The sequence below is a fragment of the Sphaerodactylus townsendi genome, linkage group LG01 (genome assembly GCF_021028975.2).
Source record: "Sphaerodactylus townsendi isolate TG3544 linkage group LG01, MPM_Stown_v2.3, whole genome shotgun sequence".
Lineage (NCBI taxonomy): Eukaryota > Metazoa > Chordata > Lepidosauria > Squamata > Sphaerodactylidae > Sphaerodactylus > Sphaerodactylus townsendi.
Genome location: NC_059425.1, coordinates 140,382,009 through 140,403,910, shown reverse-complemented (window position 1 = coordinate 140,403,910; position 21,902 = coordinate 140,382,009). Strand labels below are relative to the sequence as shown.

Genomic DNA, 21,902 nt, shown 5'->3' with positions numbered 1-21,902 from the left:
GCAAGTTTCAATGTACTTATGAGCAGAACTTATCTCACTTATCTCAGTCTGTGACAAATTCATTTTAAAGTGCCATAAAGTACACAGTTAGAGATAAGATAGAAAAAACATAATCTCAGGGCAGATGTATAGCTATAACAGGAAAGGGTGGGGACAAATGCCCTAGGAGGGCCGCCGTTGGGTCATGTGTTGGTGGAAAATTGCCCCTGCACCCCTCCTCCTTCCCCCCTCAGCCCCGCCTGGCCTGGCCAGGCTACCTCAGGCTCACACACACTGCCTAAAGGTAAAGTGGGAGCCGCGAGGGGAGTGAGGAGCAGCAGGTGGGCAGCGGGGGTGAGCAGAGCCTATGCCACCCCAAAAGGCCATCTGGGCCTGTGGCGGTTCAACAGAGGCCTTCCATCCCCCTTTGCCACCCTCCCCCACCACTAGCCACCGTCACCCCTGGGATGTGTGATTGTTGTGTTCAGACTTGTGGCCAGGGGTTTGGGCTATGATGTGCTGGTGATTTGGGGGGGGGACAGTGCAAAAATCATAAAGATCCATGAGGATCCATGTTTCCTAAGCAGGTTTTTACGCCACTGCAGCGCCATGGAGTGTGGGATGCGTGATTGTTGTTTTCAGATATGTGGCCAGGGGCTTGGGCTATGATTTGATGCTGATTTGGGGGGGAACTTAATGCAAAAATCATAAGGATCCTTGAGAATCCGTGATTTCCAAACAGGTTTTTGCACCATTGCAGCGCTACGGAGCGTGGGATGCATGATCGTTGTGTTCAGACATGTGGCTAGGGCAGGGGTAGGGAACCTGCGGCTCTCCAGATGTTCAGGAACTACAATTCCCATCAGCCTCTGTCAGCATGGCCAATTGGCCATGCTGACAGAGGCTGATGGGAATTGTAGTTCCTGAACATCTGGAGAGCCGCAGGTTCCCTACCCCTGGGCTAGGGGCTTCAGCTGTGATGTGCTGGTGATTTTGCGGTGACTTAGTGCAAAAATCATGAGGATCCATGAGGATCCAAGCAGGTTTTTGTGTCACTGCAGTGCCACGATGCATGGAATTGTTGTGTTCAGATATGTAGGGGTAGAAGCAGTGATGTGCAGGTGATTTTTGGGTGACCAAGTAGAAAAATCATGAGGATTCATGAGGATCCATGAGGATCCAAGCAGGTTTTTGCGCCACTGCGGCACTACGAGGCATGGGATGTGTGATTGTTCAGACATGTGGCTAATGGCTGGAGTTGTGCTGTGCTGGTGATTTTGGGATGACAGTGCAAAAATCATGAGGATCTGTGTTTTTCATGCAGGTTTTTGTGCCACTGCGGAACCATTGAACGGGGATGCGTGATTGTTTTGGTGCTGCCTGTAGATTAAGACATGTTCTATAGTTTCATGGTGATTTCATTTCATTCCAATGCAAAAAGCATAGGAATTCATGAGGATCTGTTTAAAATCATCTGGATCTGGCTTTTACCCAGATTTGTGAGTTGGGGCATGTTCTATAATGTGATGGTGACTTTGAGATGACCTGATGCAAAAAGCTTTGTTTGGTCATGGTGGAGGCGGGTGGCTGCCCATACGGGGTATTATTATTAACGTGTCAGATTAATGGGTACACCCGGGCTCCGGTCCCTAGATACGCCTCTGTTTCAGGGCCACAAAGCCCTGATATCACAGATGTGTGATATCAAAGCCCTGATATCACAAATGTGTCACAAAAAATGGAAAATATTGAACAAATTCTTACCATCTCGAGCAGGTGGAATTGTTGGAGGTGGAGGAGGAGTTGGTGGTTCAGTTGGGGCATCTGTTGGCTTGATCACTAACATAAAAAAAATCATCTTAAATACTTCACATATAAACATTTTAACCCTCATAATATGAAAATGCTATAGTCTTATTGCAGAACTGTACAGTTAATTTAAAAGTTCATTCAAGCTGGCTATAAGTTCCCAGCATGTGCACTTTGAAGGCTGACAGTTACACCCATCATCCCTGGCCTGTACTGTGTGAAGATGAAGAATGTGTAATCAGTAAAAGCTGTGGCCTGACACATGTGTTCACACATGGAACAAAATTAAAACAAGATTCCTTAAAAGTGGGATCATATTATATTTTACATACAAAAGCTGATATTTTGAGAACAATTGAGAACAATTTTTAAGAACAATCACATTCATTCAATCATCCTCATCTGTTACTTACATGTTCGCTCCTTCACAGTCACTGGAGGCCCCTCAAGATTTGGAGTCTGAACAAAGACTGTAGCATTGTATTCAGTGTCTGCTGAAAGGCCAGTAAAACAGTTGCTAGTTTCTGTTCCGCGCACTGTAATTTCTTGTCCCCTAGAGCCTGTATATTTAAAAAAATAAGAAAAAAAGTTAAAACATAGACTACTATCAACATACAAGACTCAGAAAGGATAGTGCAGCTGAAGGAAGTTTTAGCATTTCTAGCATTTCTCCTACTACTCTTCATATCTTCTTGAGCCCATGGAAATGATTTCAGATAGCAATGTGGGGCACAATGGCAACAAAATATAGAAAAGTGTGGGTATCTGTTCCAAAGATGACATACAACCTTGGACCCTTAATACCCTTTTCAGCTCTTTGATGTCAAGGTTTTTTTCTGTGTGTAAACTGCTGTCAAGTTGCAGCTAACTTATGGTAACCCCAGGAAGGGACTTTCATGGCAAGTGAAAACGAAAGGTGGTTTATTATTGTTTTACTCTGCAAAGTCTTCCTTGGCAGTGTCCCTTTCAAGTACCAAACCTACTTTGCTTCTGAGGTCTAATGAAATCAGGCTATACTAGGCCATCTTCCCTACCTTCAGTGGTTATAGAAGTGCATAACTCTGCTTACAATGAGACCATTGAAGTCCCAACAATTCCCTTTCCCGTTGACTCAAACTAATCTATTTTCAAGCCTGAGAATTTAATCAGAGGAGGAGAACACATAAAAATAAAAGTAATGAAGGAAACAAAAAACAACCAAAATGCATGAGTTCTACAGCTCACAGGGTCACAGGAAATAACTTGGCAATTTTTCAGACAGCTGATCTGATCTGACTGGAGGCCTTAGACCAGTGGTTCTCAACCTTCCTAATGCCGCGACCCTTTAATACAGTTCTTCATGTTGTGGTGACCCCCAACCCTAACATTGATCCATTTTACAGATGGAGAACAGTAATAAAACATTTTGAAAGCATTTTGAAAACGTTTTCAAAAAAATTATTTCTGCTGTGTGGCATGGCTTATTGCTGTGTTCAGATTTGTGAGTTGGGGCATGTTCTATAATGTGATGGTGACTTTGAAATGACCTGGTGTAAAAAATCATTGCTTGGTCATGGAGGGGGTGGGTGGCTGCCCATGGGGGGCGCCAAACTCCAGTTTGCCTAGATACGCCACTGGGTGTAACTACAAGGGGGCCGGGGGGTGCACGTTGCACCGGGCATGTGCCTGGGGGGGCACCAAACTCAGGTTTTGCCCAGGGCTCCAGTTTGCCTAGTTACGCCACAGATCTGAAAGCATATCTGACAAAGGGAGCTTTGACTTACAGAAGGCTTATATCCTGGAAAATATCATAAGCTTTTAAGGTGCTACTGGACTAATACAACTTTCCATCAGAAATTAATATAATTAACATAACCAACATAATTCCTGCCCCAACCATCACCACCATGCTGTAAATGAGAGCTGTGAACACATGTGAAAGGTTACAACACATGTGAAAGCCGTCGTTAGTACCCGGATGTAAATGAGAGCAGTGGGCACATGACAGTATAGCTCTGAAGGAGTGGCCTTGCTATTCAACCAATTAACTACTCCTTTAATGGTCATCATAGTAATTGCAGCACATCAAAATATCAGAGCTGATTCAATACATTTACCATCAAGTGGATTGAGCTTCAGTCTATATGAAGTAGCTGATCGATGAGCTGCCCATTTGATGCAAAAAGTGTCCCATCCCACATTGTAACTTGTTAGATCAGACACATTTAAGTACACTACAAAGAAAAGGACATTCAGTCAACTACAAGAGAAAACCACAGAAACAGTTAATCTGTGACTAATTAAAAATAAACATTATTTCTATATATTTGTCCATTTCCCTATTGGCCATAAGTTATTCAGATTCAGCCAAACAGATTCATCTGAAGTATGAGTGCACTGACATCTGCTCTGGTAGAGTCAAACAGTTCAACAATGGAACAGAAGCTGATTCAAACAATGAATCTCAAGTGTATCATATCACTGTTCCAATGTTCTCAACATCTCCTATTTCTCCAGTAGATCCCTCTGAAAAGTTGAGGCTGAAACTTGCAAGTACCTTGTAGACAAAACGACATGGAGCACAAAGCTTCAGTGAGAATGATATTGCTGCTATTATATTCCGCTGCCATCATGTCTGCTGACAAAGGAGACTGCTGACACATGAGAGGAATGATAGCAATATTTGCCCAATATCCTTTCTGCAACCCACGCCTCATGGCATTATGATCAAAAAGTTCCCTCAAGTCCAAACAGCAGCTTTTCAGAGGTCACGTGGAACTGACTGGGGAACGCAGAAAGATACCTTTTGAAGTCAAAATTCATAAGACTCCAGTGCTATAGTAAGGCTGTTCCAATCCAGGTTTCAAGCACAGTATCTTGATAAATGGCCCGGATGTTTGTATAAAGTAAAAGTAACACTGCTAGAAGAACAGATGCTGTGTCAGGAATCCACTTTCCAGTCCTTGGTCATTTAACCAGTTTGTCCATCACAACAGTGATTTTAATTTTTTTAAGTTTTCTTTTGGGCCCATACTAATGATGAAATTATTCCAATTTCTGGAGAAATCACCCACCTTCCTGGAACATAGGGTGGTTGACATGGGGAATGGTGCTCAGAAGAGTCAAAGAGTCACATGTCCTTTCCAAGTGACTGAATGTCACTGTTCTAATGGGTCAGGCCTCTATGGGTTATTTCAAGTCTACTGATCCAGATGGTTTCATTGTCATTTAAGGTTATCAAGTCATTAATATATACTAAAAGACTTTAACTTACATGTAGTTCCTTGATCTATCAGTGGTGAACTGAGTCCAGAATCATACTGAGCATAAACATTTACATCGTAAGAAGTACTAGGAGAGAGGTTGTGCAATGTATATGAAGTCACGTCTCCAACAAACACTTCCATGGGTTCATCAGTTCCTGTAAAAAAAAAAAAAGAACAAGCACAAATAATAGAATGAGCCTTAATTTAAACCTTATGTAAGACTACAATGAACTCCCTTAGATTGAGGGTCAAACTACACTTGCGGCTTTACACAGGAGTTGCCTCTGGGGACTCACAGCTGCAATATTGCTGTCAATCCCCATTAGCAACTGGGTCTTCCAGATCCTAGACTGACTTTTTTTTACTACAATACCATATTGGTGCCAAATGTATTTAAAGTCAATAACTCTTGAAGTCCTGAAGTCAAAATTCATAAGACTCCAGTTCTATCATAAGGCTATTCCACTGCCTATAGTGGAATTCTTTTACTATAACACACGCACGTATGTCATGCATTCGCATATATAGTTGGAAATAAAGAGAGTGGTCGAAAGCACATACTGCAGCAACCTTACCAAAGCTAAGCAGGTTGGGTCAGTGCTCAGATGGAATACCCCCTGCCAAACTTATGTATGTTGCTTTCAGTTTCATGTTGGAAGAAAGGCAAGACATACATGCAATAAATAAAAGGAAAAGAATTAAAAGAGGGACACACAGTCAACTACACAAACCTCAGCTACCTACACAGACTCAGTCATTTATCTCTAAGGCTCTTTCCTACCATCCCATACATGGGAATGATCTCATGGAATGGAAAGAGTAGCTGGTTCATTATGTCACCTCATCTTCATTAACCAGTTCTCAGTGTCAAGAGTCAGAAGATACCAGAAAAAGCTTGTCTTTAAGCTCATCACTTCTAAGCTGTTGTGAAAGTGTTCATTATTGAGGCAGTCCTTTTGTTTCTCTTACCTACAGGTTTATATACAATTTTGTACCCAAGAACAGGTGATGGTGCAGGGTCCCAGGCAACTCTGAATCGTGTATACCATTCATCTGAAATCCGAATGTTCTGAGGAGCAAGCAGGCCAACTAAAAACAAAAAAGGGTGTATAAAGTTAGAGGAGCAGCATGTTAGAGTGCAGAGTGGTTACATGTTCATACAGTGTCTTTCGGAATTGATTCCTTGTGAATATGCAGGCCCTGAGCCATGACTGGATAATCCAAAAAAACTGCTTACAGCTGCATGTTTGCAAAAGGCTCAAGATAATTCACCAGATACAACAGCTCATATATATTCAGTCCTTGGTGTCTGTGTTGCCAGAGAACACTGAAGAAGTGCTAGACTTTAAGCCACAGTAAGGACCCTCCTGTTACTAGACAGACTCATGGTGTTATCAGACCAACACATGGTGGGTTGGGGGAAGCCTGTTTTTAAGACAGCAGTATCTCTTCCCATTCTGCCAACGCTGCTTACAGGGTGCTATATCTGCACAGCTGAGACATGTGAAGTTTTGGCTCAGAATCAAAGGAAATGGAGAAGAGATAGATCAGAATTCTTACACTCTGCGGCCTTCAATAGGATTTAAACACATTTAACATGTTCTGGATTGATGCTGATCGTATCAGCTGTCAGTGATTAAAGCAAAGCAATCATTCTACAGCTTTGTCAAGAAAAACTATTAAATATTTAAATAGTCATAATGTTGTCCTACCTCTCAGATCTTTCTTCTAATGCATACAAAATTCACAAAAGAACCTCTGCAATCATTTAATAACATCAAAACCAGCAAATATTGTATTTGATATTATGCCAGACATGCCTGTTTTTCCATTTCCTGTCAATTGTCCACCATCTCCATCCTCATAAACTGCCACAACTGTAATTTTATAGGGTGTATCTGAATGCAAAGGATGTAGCATTACATTGTTTCTCCTGCCAGGTACTGTAGTCTAGAATGAAAGAAGATACAGGAAACATGTTTTAAATCTTTGTAATTACTCAAAATAGAAGTAACAAACAACTGATCCATCAGGCAGTTTGCAGTGCTGTTACTATATTAAATATACACTTTGATTCAATATCTTTCCCTTTTAGAAAGCAGTGATGGTGAGCTGGATCCTATGAACCAAAGATATGCATACAGGTGAATTTTTCCACCTTCCCCTTCACCCAGCAGCCTTCTGTGACCAACAGAAAAAGTGGCATGAGGAGACATTCAAATACAAAACACATTATGGAGAAGAAGGAATGAAGTAAGAAAGAGCAGAATCAGCTCACTTTCTCTTCTGCTAATGGAGAGACTTGGTAGAGAAAGTTCTCTACTGGTGGAAGACAGGTGGGGGGAAATTTCACCTCCTAATCACAAGCATTCTTTCCAGCCTTTTGGGGTTTTGGGGGGGGGGGTCATTGGGGACTGCTGAGAGAAGTGGGTGATGGAAGGAAATTTTCTTCTGTCCACAGAAACCAGTCCTTTTGTAAAATAATTCCGGCCTCATCAAAATTAAGAGGTCTAGAATCTGAAGAGACAGGCCTTTAATAAATGATATTTTTAAAATAGCACTGTAACATGGGTAGCCATGAATGCTATTTCTTGCATTATATAACTACATCTGGCAACACTCAAGTATACTGTCAAATGCATCCAAAGCAGACTCAGGAAACCAAATCCAACATTTTGTCCATGTGGACATTAGTGGCGTAGCACCCACAGGGTGGGGGGTGGGGCGCGACACCCTGGGTGGAGCCACAGAGGAGGCATGGTCAGGCCATGGCGAGGGCATGGGGGGTGGTTTGCCATTCCCTTCCTCTGCAGAGTCTTCCTTGGAGGTCTCCCAAGTTCCAATCCTGCTTATCTTCCAAGATCTGATGACATCGAGCTATACTGTGCTGCCTTCCCTCCCAATATCTACACGCATGTTAAAAATTATAAAACCTTTTAAAAGATTTTAAAGTTAGACAGTTAGTTCCTTATGTTTCCCCAGTTTTCAACAGATTTGGCAAAACATTTTTTGTCAAAAACAGTGATATTATTTCATGAAAATGTAGATAAAATTTTCATATAGAATTGTTTAACAGTGCTAAGATGCAAGAAAATATTATTCTACAAAAATATGCAGAAATACAATAATGAGCAATCCTGTGGTGCTTTTATAGGCTGAATTGTTTTTCATAGAAGTCGCACCATTTACCATACTTCAGGGAAATGCATTGGCTTTGTTCTACACTCAAAGAAATAGAAGAAGAGTTTGTCAGATGAAGTATGCTTAATGTTGAACTGGATGGGAGCCAACAGCCACATATGGGCAAATTTGCCAAGGATAAACTCATCGTTTACTACTGTGCTGTCACTAGTTTGAATTCTGCAGTGGCTTCAGAAGAGTACACAGATAACAGAGGACATGAAAGGAGGTGGATAAGAAGATTGCAGAACATTTGGATTAAATTCAAAGAGAGTCCTTCCATATACAAAAGGTAATGTGAGCTCAGGGAAGGGCTGTTGTACATGTTGTACTAAAGCTCAGTGGAAGAGACAAATCCAAGTTTCTATAAAAGCTACCTTCTAAAGTACAGTCTGAAGCTGTTGCATAAGCATTTGCGCTCTTTTTCTTCCATTCATGGTTCTTTGTATGCACCCCATTTATTTAAATGGACCAGGAACTGAAGGCAATGTGTACATTTTAAAGAAGAAAAGATTTGGGGAGAGGAAGACAAAAGACATCAGTTTGTGGGGAAGTAGCAAGTAATCTTACTGTATTTTTTCTTTTTAATGGGCTACATGAGGTTTTTTGTGTAGTAAAAAAATAACATTTCTCCAGAGGAAGAATATAACAAGGTACCCCCCTAGTCTCCTCAGCGAGAAAGAGAGAGAGGGTGTGTCTCTCTCACACACAGGCATTTGCCAACTGCCAGCGCCCTGAAGGAAATTTTTTCCAAAATCTCTGACAAAACAGCTCTGACTCAGCAACTTTTTATTGTCAGAACAAAAATGTTGGCAACACAGACAGGATGTTTAAGAGTTCCTATTTCTCTTTCTCTTTTCTCATATATATTTTTCTTAAAAGCCATTGAAATAGTCTTTAGTGCATTATTCTGCATGTGCAGAAGAGGTCTAAGTTAGGCTAATGCTAACTGGTCTGGTTTCAACTTTCACTGCATCAATTTCCATCATACTGGAGCATGCAAGCTCTCAGTTAACACCAGAGGCATACAGCCTGTAGGGACATGGAGTCACCCATGTCCCCGGGTGCACACCTTTTGGTCATGTTCCCAGCTGCACATCCCCAAGCCCTGCCCCCGGCCTCCGTGCAGGCTGGCTTTTGCCCTCCCCAGGCCCTGGAGATGGCAGGAGCCGGCCTGCAGAGAGGCGGGGTGGGGCTCAGCCCAAGCCCCACCCCTGAGCCCTGCCATAAGCCCTGCCCTGAGTGGGGGGTGCACAGAGAAGGTGTTATTCCCAGCCACCATTTCCCCTCAATACGCTTCTGGTTAACACTGACAACTTCATATAGAAGACATACATGCAGAAACTTAACTAACTTCATCTGGAAACTGAAGGCAAGATTAATGCAACAATATTACTAACACACCAAGAGAGAACTTACAAATTCATCTATGGGGTCTCCAACTGTGGGAGAATATATGATTCTGTATTGGCGTACAGGCCCATCAGCATGTTCCCACTGAACGGAAAGGCTGTTTGTAGTAGGATCAAAGACTCTCATGTTCCTGGGCCCACTGCGAGGCACTAAAATAAATCAAAGACACAAAATGAAATGAAATTTAGAACTACTAATTCAAGAAATGGCTACCTCTCAGCAATTTCCATCACAGAAGTCACAAAATATGGCTATTTATTTTCTAGCTTATTTGCTCATCTTATTTCATTCAAAGCCCACCTTGCTTGCAGAGACTAAAGAGATATTCAGAAAAAATATAGACAATTCCTACTGCATAAGATATCCAATAAATAATGCAAGGATTACATAATTGGGAAAAAGTGCAAAAAAGGGGGGGAAATTGTCTAAGGAATAAAATGCCCTAATGCAGAAAGCAGGTTACAAAGAGATTCCAAATGAGGCACATTAAAAAGGTAAAGTTTCCCCTTCAGTCGTGTTCGACCCTGGGGTACCACTGCGAGCAGCGATTTTATAGGCAAGCCTCTCTGTGGGATAGTTTGTCATTGCTTTCCACGGCTATTCTTTACCCCCTAGCTATGAGCTGGTACTCATTTACTGACCAAGAAATGGATGGATGGCTGAGTGGACCATGAGTCAGTTGCCAGGATATTGGACCCACAGGGGGCTCAAACTCCTGACCATGTGAGTGGTAGTGCAAGCACTTAACCACTACGCCATTAGCCAACCCTAAAATAGTAGTTTTTGAATACATGCATAGACCTGATGTTTAGTTAGCAAAGCTTTTTATATATATGAAACATCTGGCCATTCTGAGCATAATAGAAACAAATGATGGGATTCAATCAGCTTTTCAGCTGGTGAAAAAGGAAAGATGATGTCTCTTTGACTCCAAGAAAGGCTATGTTAGGGATCACTGGAATGGAAACGACACGAAATTGTGCCCGTAGTTTTTTAAAAACCCTGCTTCTTCTTGGGCAAGTGCCCCTACACTGAACAGAAGAAGGTGATCACTTTAGAGAGTCAAAGAAGAGGAACAAAGAGGGAAATCCAACCCTTGGTTGAATCCAAGTCTTTATATACACACACATAATGTATATACTCCATCTAAAAGATTAAATTTTGTTCCCTTCTTCATATTTTGGCCTGATGCAGCAGCCAGATCTAATGCTGAAAAATGTGGACTGGGCAGTATTAGCAAAACTGTGATACAGAAGTATTCACAATATCTATCACCTATCAATTATAAGTTAGAAACATTTAAAAGAAACAGCATTTTTTGCTTACATGTCTTTCCTTGTCCAGCACTTGGATTTCCTTCTCCATCAGCATACAGAGCAACAACATTTACAGAATAAGGAGTATCAGGAATAAGACGCTCTAGTAAAACATTGCGGGTGTTGCCAGGTACCACAACCTAGGAAGACAATAATCCTAAATTTAAACTGACAATTGAAAGAAAACAAAATGTGGTTTAGTGTGAAAAGAAAAGTACTCTAGATCTTCAGAAAAACTCTTGTGTAGCTGCCCTCACCTGGATAGCCCAGGCAACCCTGATTTTGTGATATCTTAGAAGCTAAGCAGGATCAGCTCAGATCAGTATTTCGACAGGAGATTACCAAGGAATACCAGGGTTGCTACACAGAGGCAGACAATGATGAGTTAGGGGGATAGAAAAAGAGAGTGATTGGGTAGGGAAGCAGAAAGAGGGAGAGAGTGATGAGGTAGGTGGTGTAAGAGATGGAAAGACAGAGAAAAGGGACGGGGGCAGAGAGAGTGTCAGGCATGGGGGACAGAGCAAGAGAAGGGGTGGCAGAATGGAGAACAAGTGAGAGCAGAAAAGTGGGTGGAAAGGGTACGAAACAAAGATAAGGGGAATGGGGTCAGACTTGCAGATCCCCACTTGTAATTTTTCTAAATGGTTCCTCGTATAGCTCATCCCTAATACTTGCAAAATTTCTACACCTGTATTGTATGCCCTTGACTGCTGCTGTCACTAGTTTAGAGGATCTTTATACGTAGGACCAATCCACATGGCAAGTTGCTTACATTAATCAAAGCTGAATTTGACACCAACCTGTTTGTGGCTGCTACAAAGATCAAAGGTGTCATTTGTTGTTGAGTACTGAATCTTTTAATTACAGAAAGGCATGTGCTAAATTTTAAGATTTGATACATTTTTATATTTTGATATTAAAATCACACAGGACATTTGCAATAGACAAGTGTGAAAATATGTTCTTAACAGCAAGCTTGTATCAGACATTTTATTTCCACTAGATATGCTGCTAAGTACTCCTCTGAGAAAGATTTTTAGTAACATTTGCTGAGTGGGAGAGGGAAAGTTTGTTGAGCAGTGCACACCAAATCAAGTATTAGAGAATCAGTATTTTCTAACAACTAAACCAGACTTTGTATTTATCAATAGTCTGCTCTAATTTTGTTTCACTGATATTTATTACTAAATTAAAATATGTGGAACAAATACATAATAACATTCAGAACAGTTAGATGGAAGAGGACATTTTATTTTCACCAGCCAAAAATCATTATAGGCAAGACTATCCCTCAGAGTTCATATAAGAAAAAGCCCAGAAGGTTGAATTACTTACAGATTCTGATGGCCTTGTGCCAACTAAGGGAGCATACACAACTCTGTATTGTTGTACTGCCCCTGGTGCAGGTTCCCACTGGACGCTAAGGCTGTTGGTTGTTGGGTTGTAAACTTGGATGCCTCTTGGTGTTCCTCTTACCACTAAATCAAGAATAACATAAGATGGGTTTGTACAAAGAACGATTACTTAGTAGTATGATTATAGCAGCAGAAAGTGGTTATAACATGGCAGTTCAAAGAGAAACACTGGATGGACCCAATATCCCAGGATGGGGAGGTGAAACATCCTGGTTTGTGCATGATTTCTGCATGGCTCCGGCCCTAAATCAGAGCTTTCCTGCAATATTTCCCTTATTTCAGGTTTTTCAAAAATCGCCAAATTGGAAGTTCATTTTAAAAATGCCGGGGTGAGCCTGCTAGTGCCTGCTACCATGCCAAAACCAATCAGGAGCAGAGCCGGTTTATTTTTCCTGCCCAGCTGCCTAATCTCCCTGCCTGACATTCATTCAAGCTGCCACTCAAAAACAACAGCCAATCAGAATGTGGGATGCTGAGCATGCTCATTACTGTACTTTCTACATGCTTACAAAATGTGGCTGACACAGTATTTCAGCCAGTACTAATGCTGAGTCCCAAAATCCCCTGAATATTGGCCTTAACTAAGTGTCAGGCCCCGCCATTCTGGGCCTGCCAAAACGCACAAGACATGCCCGGGCATGTCTGGCTGCAGCTGGACTTGTATTAGAATTGTTACTGTAGTAATGTAGTGAATGGAGTCCACCGACTCTCCCTAATCGCCCTTTCCCAGGGAGAAGTCAAGCCATTCCCAAAACAATGTATCTACTGCAACTGTCTTCAACTGTCGTTTCTCATGCTGATATGGGGGGAATGCAAAGGTGGGGGTTCAGTGGTGGGATCCAAAAATTTTAATAACAGGTTCCTGTGGTGGTGGGATTCAAACAGTGGCGCCATCTCACACACACACCTCCAGTCCCTATTGGGCAGGGAGGTTGCTTTAGTAACCCCTTCTTGGCACTCAGAAAAAAGTAGTAACCACTTCTAGAGAAGTGGTGAGAACTGGTTGGATCCCACCTCTGTGGGGGTTAACTGACTGTAACTGTAAGGTTTATACTGGGGCCATGGAGCTGGGGCTTCAGTCTCAGCTGCTTGGCCATAGGGGTCAGACACAGTTCTAATAAAGCTCCTGAAGCCATTCTCGAGTCTTGTTATTGACTGGGGTACCAAACCCTTACACTAAAGTGGCTGATCACTCGGCTAGAAATACTGGTATTGTGAGATACGCTTGAAGCTGGCTGCCAGTCAAAAACAACAGCCAACCAGAATGCAGGACACCAGGCATAAGAGGATTTCAGCTTGCAGCTGCCACTCAAACAACAGCCAATCAGAATGCAGTATACTGGGCATGAGAGGCTTTCAGCTTTCAGCTGCCGCTCTGGAGTGTGCCAGACAAGGCTCAGTAACCCATGGCCCAGCCCTTTCCTTAGCTGGTCCCCCATCCTGCCCGCCCATGACTGTCTTGCCCATCACAACCCTGCTACCACACTTTGAGAGTTCTATAGGATGTAAGAGTGTGGTTGCCAGAAATACTGACTTAGTTGTGGCCTGTGTGGTCCTGCGTCTTGGTCTTTTGCCAGCTCTCCAGTCTCTGCCACAATACTTTAGGGAGCAGACTAGCACCTCCATGATTAGACAGAAGCCCAGCCATTGTGGTGTGGAATTGCACTGATAGTTTCTTTTCTGAAGTGTGGACAACAGCTCCAATATTTAAGTACTAAATATATAATATTTAAGAAAAGAAATACTTTAAATTTACTTACATGTTTTTCCAGTATCAGACATACGTCCTCCCTCACCTTCCCGGTAATCGGGAACAACAGTCACTTTGTATTGTGTGTCAGGCTGCAGATTTCTAATGACTGCATAATTTGTGTTCCCTGGGACTGTTGCCTGTTGGGTATTTAAAAAAAAAAGATGTACAAAGATGAAAATGTAATAATACTTATTGACACTAGCATAATTTTGAAAAGCACATATGCAGTTATCTTAGCACGTTATTATTACAGCATGTGAAGAATCTATGTATATAAAAATCTATCAGTGCATTTTTCTGCTGACAGGTAATCTCCCAAACTACTGGACCGATTGCTTTGAAATTTTCACACAATGTCGCATTCGCGTGCGGCCAGGTTTCCATACTGTTTCCACAACTTCTGTTGTGTACATGTCACAATTGTGCCCGTTATTGTGTACATGCCACACCTGTGACAGCTGGAAACACAGTTCTGTTCCGCAACAACGCCATCTTCTGGCCGTCAAAGCAACAACCTCTGATACAAGGGAAACAACCATGCCTTCCTTTAAAACCGCTGCCATCTGGAGTGAAACGGATGGGGCCCACTATCTGGACATGGCCCACCCACCCTAGCAGAGAAAGGGGAAGGTGACGGAGGATCTGGGGGTTTGCTGGACCAAACGCTCTGAAATTTGAACACAAAGTAGCTCATGCCTCCCAGCGTGTTTTCAGCTAGGTAATTCACTTGCAAGGGAAGGGAGTGAAAGGGACAGACTCAGCCACCTGGACATGGCCCACCCACCCTAGCAGAGGAAGGGAAACATTAGGGAGGGACGGGGCGGGTTGCCATGCAAGGGAATGGGAGAGAGGGAGGGGAGCGAGGGGCCCCTTGCCCCTCCCCTCCCTTGCAAGCATTGTGCAATGACACATGTTCGAACCGTTCGCTTCCCCTTTTCTTTCTTTTCCACTTCACCAGACTTAGCCACAGCAACGAGTGGCCGGGCCCGCTAGTGTATATATAAAAACACCTCTCTAGAATGGGAAAACCAGAATATCAACAACCTTAGCCTTCTCCCCGAGACACCAGTTTTCTACATTAGAAAGTAACTTTTCAACTTTTCAACCTTACTTGTGACCCAAGCACCCAAAACACCATGAACTTCTTATGGGTATAAAAGTCCATCTTATATCAGCTATCATAAAAACAGGAGTTGGTTTTCAACATGTATGAATCACATTACAGTTCAAAAAGCATTACCAGCATCTCTGCACCTCCTGTTGTAGGTACGTAGAACAACTTGTACTGACGAGGATTCCCTTCTGCATGATCCCATCGAACATTCAGTGTGCTGGTGGTTGGATCATAGACTCGGAGGTTCTTTACTGTGCTGAGAGGTTCTGAAACACATTAAATGCACCATCAGGCTGGGGGAATCATATTCTTGTAAGCCTGCAAATAGGCAAAGATGGGAGACACTGATGGATAGCTGGACTGTTCTATGGTCAAAGACGCTCCTGGAATTATGCTTTGATTTAAATGAACATGCAGGATGGCAGTAAACGGAGCTACTTTTCCCAGTTCAAGCATAAAGAGAGGTCTGGGGAAAGGGCAAGGAGAGCACAGGGAATCGTACTGATGCTGCTGTCAATATGACATGGCCTTTGTGCTTCTTTTTGTACCTCTGCAGTATCGACTTTAATGGCACATTTGTAAATAAACTGATCATTGCAAAGATAAACCTAAACTTCCAATGCTCTTTACTCTAAAAGAAATTCAGACTGCAAAAATTGTATAACAATATCCATACTGAGAACCAAAATGGTGTAGTGATCACAACTGGGTGTCATCATGAAAACCTAAGTCAGTGGTTCTCAACCTTCCTAATGACAAACCCTCTAATACAGTTCCTCATGTTGGGGTGACCCCCAATCATAAAATTGGAATATATAAAATATAAAAAGGCCGTTTTCCGATGGTCTTAGGCGACCCCTGTGAAAGGGTCATTTGACCCCCAAAGGGGTCGTGACTCCCAGGTTGAGAACCACTGGCCTAAGTGAAGTTCACATGATGGTCTTGGATGAGTCAGGCTAACCTACCGTACTGATCTGTTATGAGATTAGTGCTGCAAGACTAATATTGACAGTAAAGCCCATTGGATAACATGGATATTATTTCTGAGTAAACCAGCTTCTTATAATTATATAATTGGAAAAATGCAGGATGGAAAATGAAATTTTGTCCCTGCTTTCAACAATGTATATTCAATAAATGCCTGAGATTGCTATTATTCTGCTTTTATTTCTCTTAAGAATTTACTTAGTGTATTTCCCATTGCTCTGCTTAGCTAGTTGAACACAATGATTTTTCAAAAAGGCAACTTAAGAAGGGTAGTCTGAGAGAGAAGAAAAAAAGGCAGGAAGTAGAAAAGAGACTCTGGAAAAAATTTTAAAGATGTTCTCACATAAAACTCCTTTCAATAACGTATATTTTTATAGGAGCATATCAGTGATACATCTATTTTCCATGGTTAAGAAAAAAGTGGCTATCATCCTAGGGTAATAGACCTTAATAATACTCAACTCTGTAATGATAGTCAATAATGTCAGGAGTTCCAGATATAGTTCAAAGTGATCCTCTGAACTATAAATCATATAAATTATGCATCATACAAAACTATAAATCATAATTAAAATCATATAAAACAATGATTTTGGGGTTTCAGAAAATAACTGTGATATAAACATCACAGTTTTTGAAGAAAAAACTGAGAGAAAATAATGAATGCTCTAGATTGTTGGGTTTTAACCTTTATTCTGCACAGACCAGGTTAAGAATCACAGATTCAAACTTTAATATCTGTGAACTTTAATCTGATGAATAATTAAACAGTCTTATATCCTGTCCATTTATTATCCAAATGTTTTGTGCTTAATCGTGTGCTGAATGCACACTTTTGGCCCTAATCAAAAGTGGTCTGGAAATTCTCTGCTATTCACACAAAACTTCTATCTACAAATGTTTCAGCATTACTGAACTTCTCCTTCTACTGGAGTGAATGGGGAAGCCCTTGGACATACAACAGCTCCATAACATTTGGAAACTTCCTTAAACCCAGGAGATTAAGATGGTAATCTCAGATATTAGAACTTTGTATAAAAGGTTTAAATAATAGGGTGAAGAGAATCCAAAAGTACTAGGCTTCAAAATGACGAGGGCCTTGCCAAACAATTGAAATAACTGCCAACAGAGTGAGTTCATGGAAAGGAACTTAACCCAGTCCTGCTGCAGTACTCTGGACTTCCTGACATATTGCTCCTGAAGGACAGTTAAATCATTTGAAAAGTGTAGGAATAGCAAGTGCACACATAAGTGCAAGCCACCGCTTTATCCAGGGAAGAACATATTCAAGATCAGCAAGGGAAATTACTGTGAATCTCAAACCAACGCAACCCTCAGTTTACATCCTAGGCAAGGGTCCCCAACCTTTCTGAACATGTGGGAACATTTGCAATTGACATGGCATGGTGGACACAGCCACAAAATGGCAGGAGGCAGAGCCTGCTACAAAATGATTCCACAGCTTAACTTCAGTAACACAATACCCTTGTGCTGTGGAGGCAGCTGCTGCCAAAGCAACCAAATCTCCAACAGTCAATCAGAAGCTTGCTGGGCAAAAGACCTTCTTGGCCCCACCAACGTCTTTAAAACACTTGGTGTGCACCATAAAAGATGTCAGCAACTGCCATAGCACCTACAGGCACCACGCTGGGGACTTCTGTCCTCGGCTATCCCCAAGGGTCCCAACCTTCTGTGGTGAGAAATAGCGGCCCCAGACTCACTGGGGGTCACCATTGCGGAGGTGGGGAGGCTCAAGGGGTAGCCCATTGGTCGAAGGATTGACACGGTGCTCGGATGCTAGCCTGTTTTTGCGAGCATGAGTTGAAATACGGTCACATGCGGGGGGAAAGGGGCATGCTCGCCTTATAAGGTGGCGTGTGGGCTTGCCTCGGTCTCTTCCAACGGCCGAGGCAACAGCAACACCCACCCTCCCCGCCCTACTGTGTGAATGGTTCAATTTGCACAGTTGATGTCTGTTTGTGTTTCAGTTTTGTTAATGTATTTTATTGTTGTAGCCTGGCGGGTTAGGGCAGGGGGGGATGCATTCGAACAGGGAGAAAAGAATCTAGCCGGGAGGCTGGATTTTTCACCAGCGTTGGAAATTTCCTAAGAAGGCTTGGGGTGGAGTGGGTCTCATAAGCAAGCCGTGGGGGAACTTCTCTGTCGAGACCGCTATCCCAGCGGGGGGGTGGAATTGGCTACAAATAGGGCTTCCCGCTGGCAGGTGGCACCTGCTAGCTCCTTGTCCCATGCCCCAATAGAGATTGGGGACGGTTTTAGGGGGCCAGCAAGGGTGCTGGCCAAGGCTCCGATGTGATCCCGTCTGCTCGCCCTAGCTTCTCATTATAATAAAACGGGCTGCGGCCCAATTTTATTCCACAAGTGGTATTTGTGTGATTTTTGGAACCCAGGAGCAAGCTCTTCCCATCCGCCCGCAAAGGGGAGAACTTGCCATGTTCATGTCTGATAGGAATGTATTTGTAATACTGTAGTATTGTCACTGCAATCCAGAATCAGTATTACAAATATTCCATTGGGATATTGTAACGGTAACTTTATTGGTAGGACAATAGTCTGTTTACCCTTTTATGTCACAGATGGCAGAGGTGCATTTCAAATCTATAGGAAGTAGCAAAGCACAACTTTGAAATAATTTAAAAGGGCAGGAGAGGAAATTGCAAAGGTTCATAAAAGGCCAGATAAAATGCTGTGATGAAGAGCCAGCCTACTTTCAATCCACTTCCACAATTGTTTGAAAGTAAATTTTGCTATTCCGCACAGTAAAATCCAGCTGCAAAATGCACTGAAAGTGGATTGAAAGTGCATTATTCTGCATGTGCAGAAGAAGCCATATTGAGATGTGAAAGGTATGGCAAGATAAACCTATTAGCAAACAATTATTCATCTAAAATGATTTCTTTTTACTTTCCAGCAGAGGTTTACACATTTTTATAAAAATAATTGGGGAAGGAAGAAAGAGGAAAAAAACTTCTTAAGGGAATAAATTCAACAGTAAATAAATTGACTCCAGCAACTGAAACCCAAAACCTGCTGATTTATCAAGTGATTTAACAGAACTATTTCATAACTTCTTGCAAATGAGAAAAACAGAATTGTATTACTTACTGGTTTTGCCCCTGCCTGTCATCTGTCCTCCTTCACCATTCGCATATACGGATGAAACTGTAACAGAGTAAGGCGTATCTGCTCGCAGTTTCTGGAGTACAACACTATTCTGTCTCCCTCCTACTGTGGTCTAGAATAAACAGGATGAAAGGGAAATGTGAGGGCACAGGAGTGAAATTCCACAGATGCTATAAAAATGGATATATATTTTGCACTTAATGCTATATTCATACATTCTGTCTTCCTCCAATTTCCTTTCCCTTTTGCTTGTTCCGATTTGAAAAAAAATAGACAATTAAATTCAACGAAGCATACAATCAGAGATTTAAAGGCACAATTAATCCGCCAAATTTTTTTCTCAAGTTAAAAGACATCGAGTGCTGAGTACCCAACCTGCATCTTGCTTTCCCAAGAAAATCTGTGTTAAATTTTACTATGGTAAGGACATGTCCAAAGTGCCACATAAGAGTGAAGATATATAAATTTGCCCTGTTCCATTTAACTTTGGTTTCATGTATTGTTGAGCATTCTATTTCTAACCATTTTAAGCTGCTGCTATTTCCAATTCACTTGTTTATACTATACCACTTTTTTGGTATTTTAACATCATTACATGTCATCAGTATAACACTTTGATGCAACTGATACAAAAATAGCATGCAAAATTGCAAACATTTTAACAAGAAAAAGTAGTGAGGGGAAAAATGGCATAAAACTAAGGCAAGATGATTCAGTTCACATAAGAAAGGAGAAAAACTGATGCAAAGATTTAGGAGAATTGGTGGAACTGCAAAATCCTGGAGTATTCCTAACTAAATAGACATGACTTGCAGGGCCTTTGTTCATCCACCAAAATTAACTGTATACAACAATTACAGTTTACTTGCTTTTTCCTTCACAGAAAAACAAGTCTTCAGCTAATATATTTATCCTTGAATTACGCTTTCACAAATGTATACTTGCTAGATATTACAAGTCATCTTCTGAATCCTGTTGATAAAGGAAGCCATTTCCTTTAACTATGCAATAGCCACATAATGGTAACACTTGCAGTGATCTGACAGATTGATCTGACAAATTCATACATAAAAACTACAGGCAATTGTTTGAAAGAATATATTTCACCTTGAATAATAGTTATAATTGGTTATAATAATTACCGATTGTTCAGCCCCATCCCCAGCTGTAGGTCGATAAGTGATTTTGTACCGCTGCACTCGTCCACTGGCAGGATCCCATTTGACCGTTAAGCTACTGGACGTTGCATTGTACACCTGAAGGTTCCGTGGGCCACTTGGTGCTGATATGAAATTATTTAAGCAAAGAATTGTATTAGGCAGAGAATTATGACAGTCAAAATATAGTTGAGTCATTGCATATCAGGATGTGAAATGTATATTAGATCTTTTAATGATATTTTAAAAAATAAATGACATGCTACTTAAAATATCCATAAACGTAGGTAGCTGGTGCCTAGAAACATAAAATACTTTACCGAATAACTGTATCAGAATCAGAACAATATTTATAATGAAAACCAGAAGACTATTCAATGTTTGTACAATGATAAACATGGGCAAAGGTGAATCAAACCACACCAAATACCAACCCTTCCTCCCAAACTGGCTAGTTGGTTAGCTAATTTCTTTAAAGAGGGGGGCTAGGATCTAATGTTCCCCTGAACAGATAAACAAAAAGCATTTCATGTACATGTAAGAGTGTGTGGTTTTCACATCTAGCTGCATCATCTTGTACCATGATAATTCCTACCCCAGAGGATTCCACTCCACTCTGTCGCACAGTTGTACAGTCTATTGTACACTCTGTTGTACAGTTAGCAAATTTTAGTTTATTTTGGCACTCTCATTACACACTACAGCCATACCATTGGCATCTCTGAGCTTGAATGGAAAATGCTACACAGAGTGCGTGTGCGAGGAAGGTTCGTCACGTTAATAAGGGTCTACCATTGTAAGGAGAATTAATCAGGCTCCTGTACAGACAGAAGCCTTTCATGCATAAGTGTGGGCTTTCTGGATCCCAGCCTGAGACTGGTCTTCCTTATATTTTCTGTCATGAAGTCTGAGATATAAAATGATAAGTATGAATTCAGGTGTTTACCTGGTGACGGTGTTACACGCACAGCAGGTACTATAAAAAAGAACAAAACAAGAATATTAAGAAGGGCACTTCTTTCATTTGTATACTGCTTCCACAAATTATAACGCCCACTTTAACAGAATTCAGAACTTATTACTTACATGTGCGTTCACTGCCAATCAGATCATCACTTTCTGATTCATCAGGATAGATAGCAGTAACTGCAACGTCATACAGTGTGTCTGGGGTCAGGTTTTCAAAAATCATAGTATTTTCATCACCATTTAGAATTGTCTAAGATAAGAGGGGGGAAAGGATAAAGGTAGTCTCTGAGATCATCTGCTTTACAATTAACAGCATTCTAGCAGGACAGAACAGAGCTGATAAGATTTTACATGTTCAAACTGACTACTAATAAATATAAATGCAGTGATTCCCAGTGTTCAACAGAACCGGTCCATGCTG

The 21,902-nt window shown here is 41.6% G+C and overlaps 1 protein-coding gene across 8 annotated transcripts in view; it reads right to left on the bottom strand.

Moving 5' to 3' along the window:
• The window catches only part of COL12A1 (collagen type XII alpha 1 chain), a 151,074-nt gene that overhangs the window by 49,801 nt on the left and 79,371 nt on the right, over nucleotides 1-21,902 (bottom strand). For all 8 annotated transcript variants that reach the window (XM_048495759.1, XM_048495799.1, XM_048495767.1 and 5 more), the window contains 15 exons: nucleotides 21,599-21,731; nucleotides 21,459-21,488; nucleotides 20,498-20,637; nucleotides 19,338-19,467; nucleotides 15,351-15,490; nucleotides 14,118-14,247; nucleotides 12,278-12,420; nucleotides 10,953-11,082; nucleotides 9,633-9,775; nucleotides 6,854-6,983; nucleotides 6,003-6,122; nucleotides 5,042-5,188; nucleotides 3,885-4,001; nucleotides 2,202-2,348; nucleotides 1,744-1,818 (listed from right to left, as the gene is read on the bottom strand). In XM_048495759.1, the coding sequence (XP_048351716.1) occupies nucleotides 1,744-1,818; nucleotides 2,202-2,348; nucleotides 3,885-4,001; nucleotides 5,042-5,188; nucleotides 6,003-6,122; nucleotides 6,854-6,983; nucleotides 9,633-9,775; nucleotides 10,953-11,082; nucleotides 12,278-12,420; nucleotides 14,118-14,247; nucleotides 15,351-15,490; nucleotides 19,338-19,467; nucleotides 20,498-20,637; nucleotides 21,459-21,488; nucleotides 21,599-21,731 (1,855 nt within the window). The remainder of the gene's footprint in view (nucleotides 1-1,743; nucleotides 1,819-2,201; nucleotides 2,349-3,884; nucleotides 4,002-5,041; nucleotides 5,189-6,002; nucleotides 6,123-6,853; nucleotides 6,984-9,632; nucleotides 9,776-10,952; nucleotides 11,083-12,277; nucleotides 12,421-14,117; nucleotides 14,248-15,350; nucleotides 15,491-19,337; nucleotides 19,468-20,497; nucleotides 20,638-21,458; nucleotides 21,489-21,598; nucleotides 21,732-21,902) is intronic.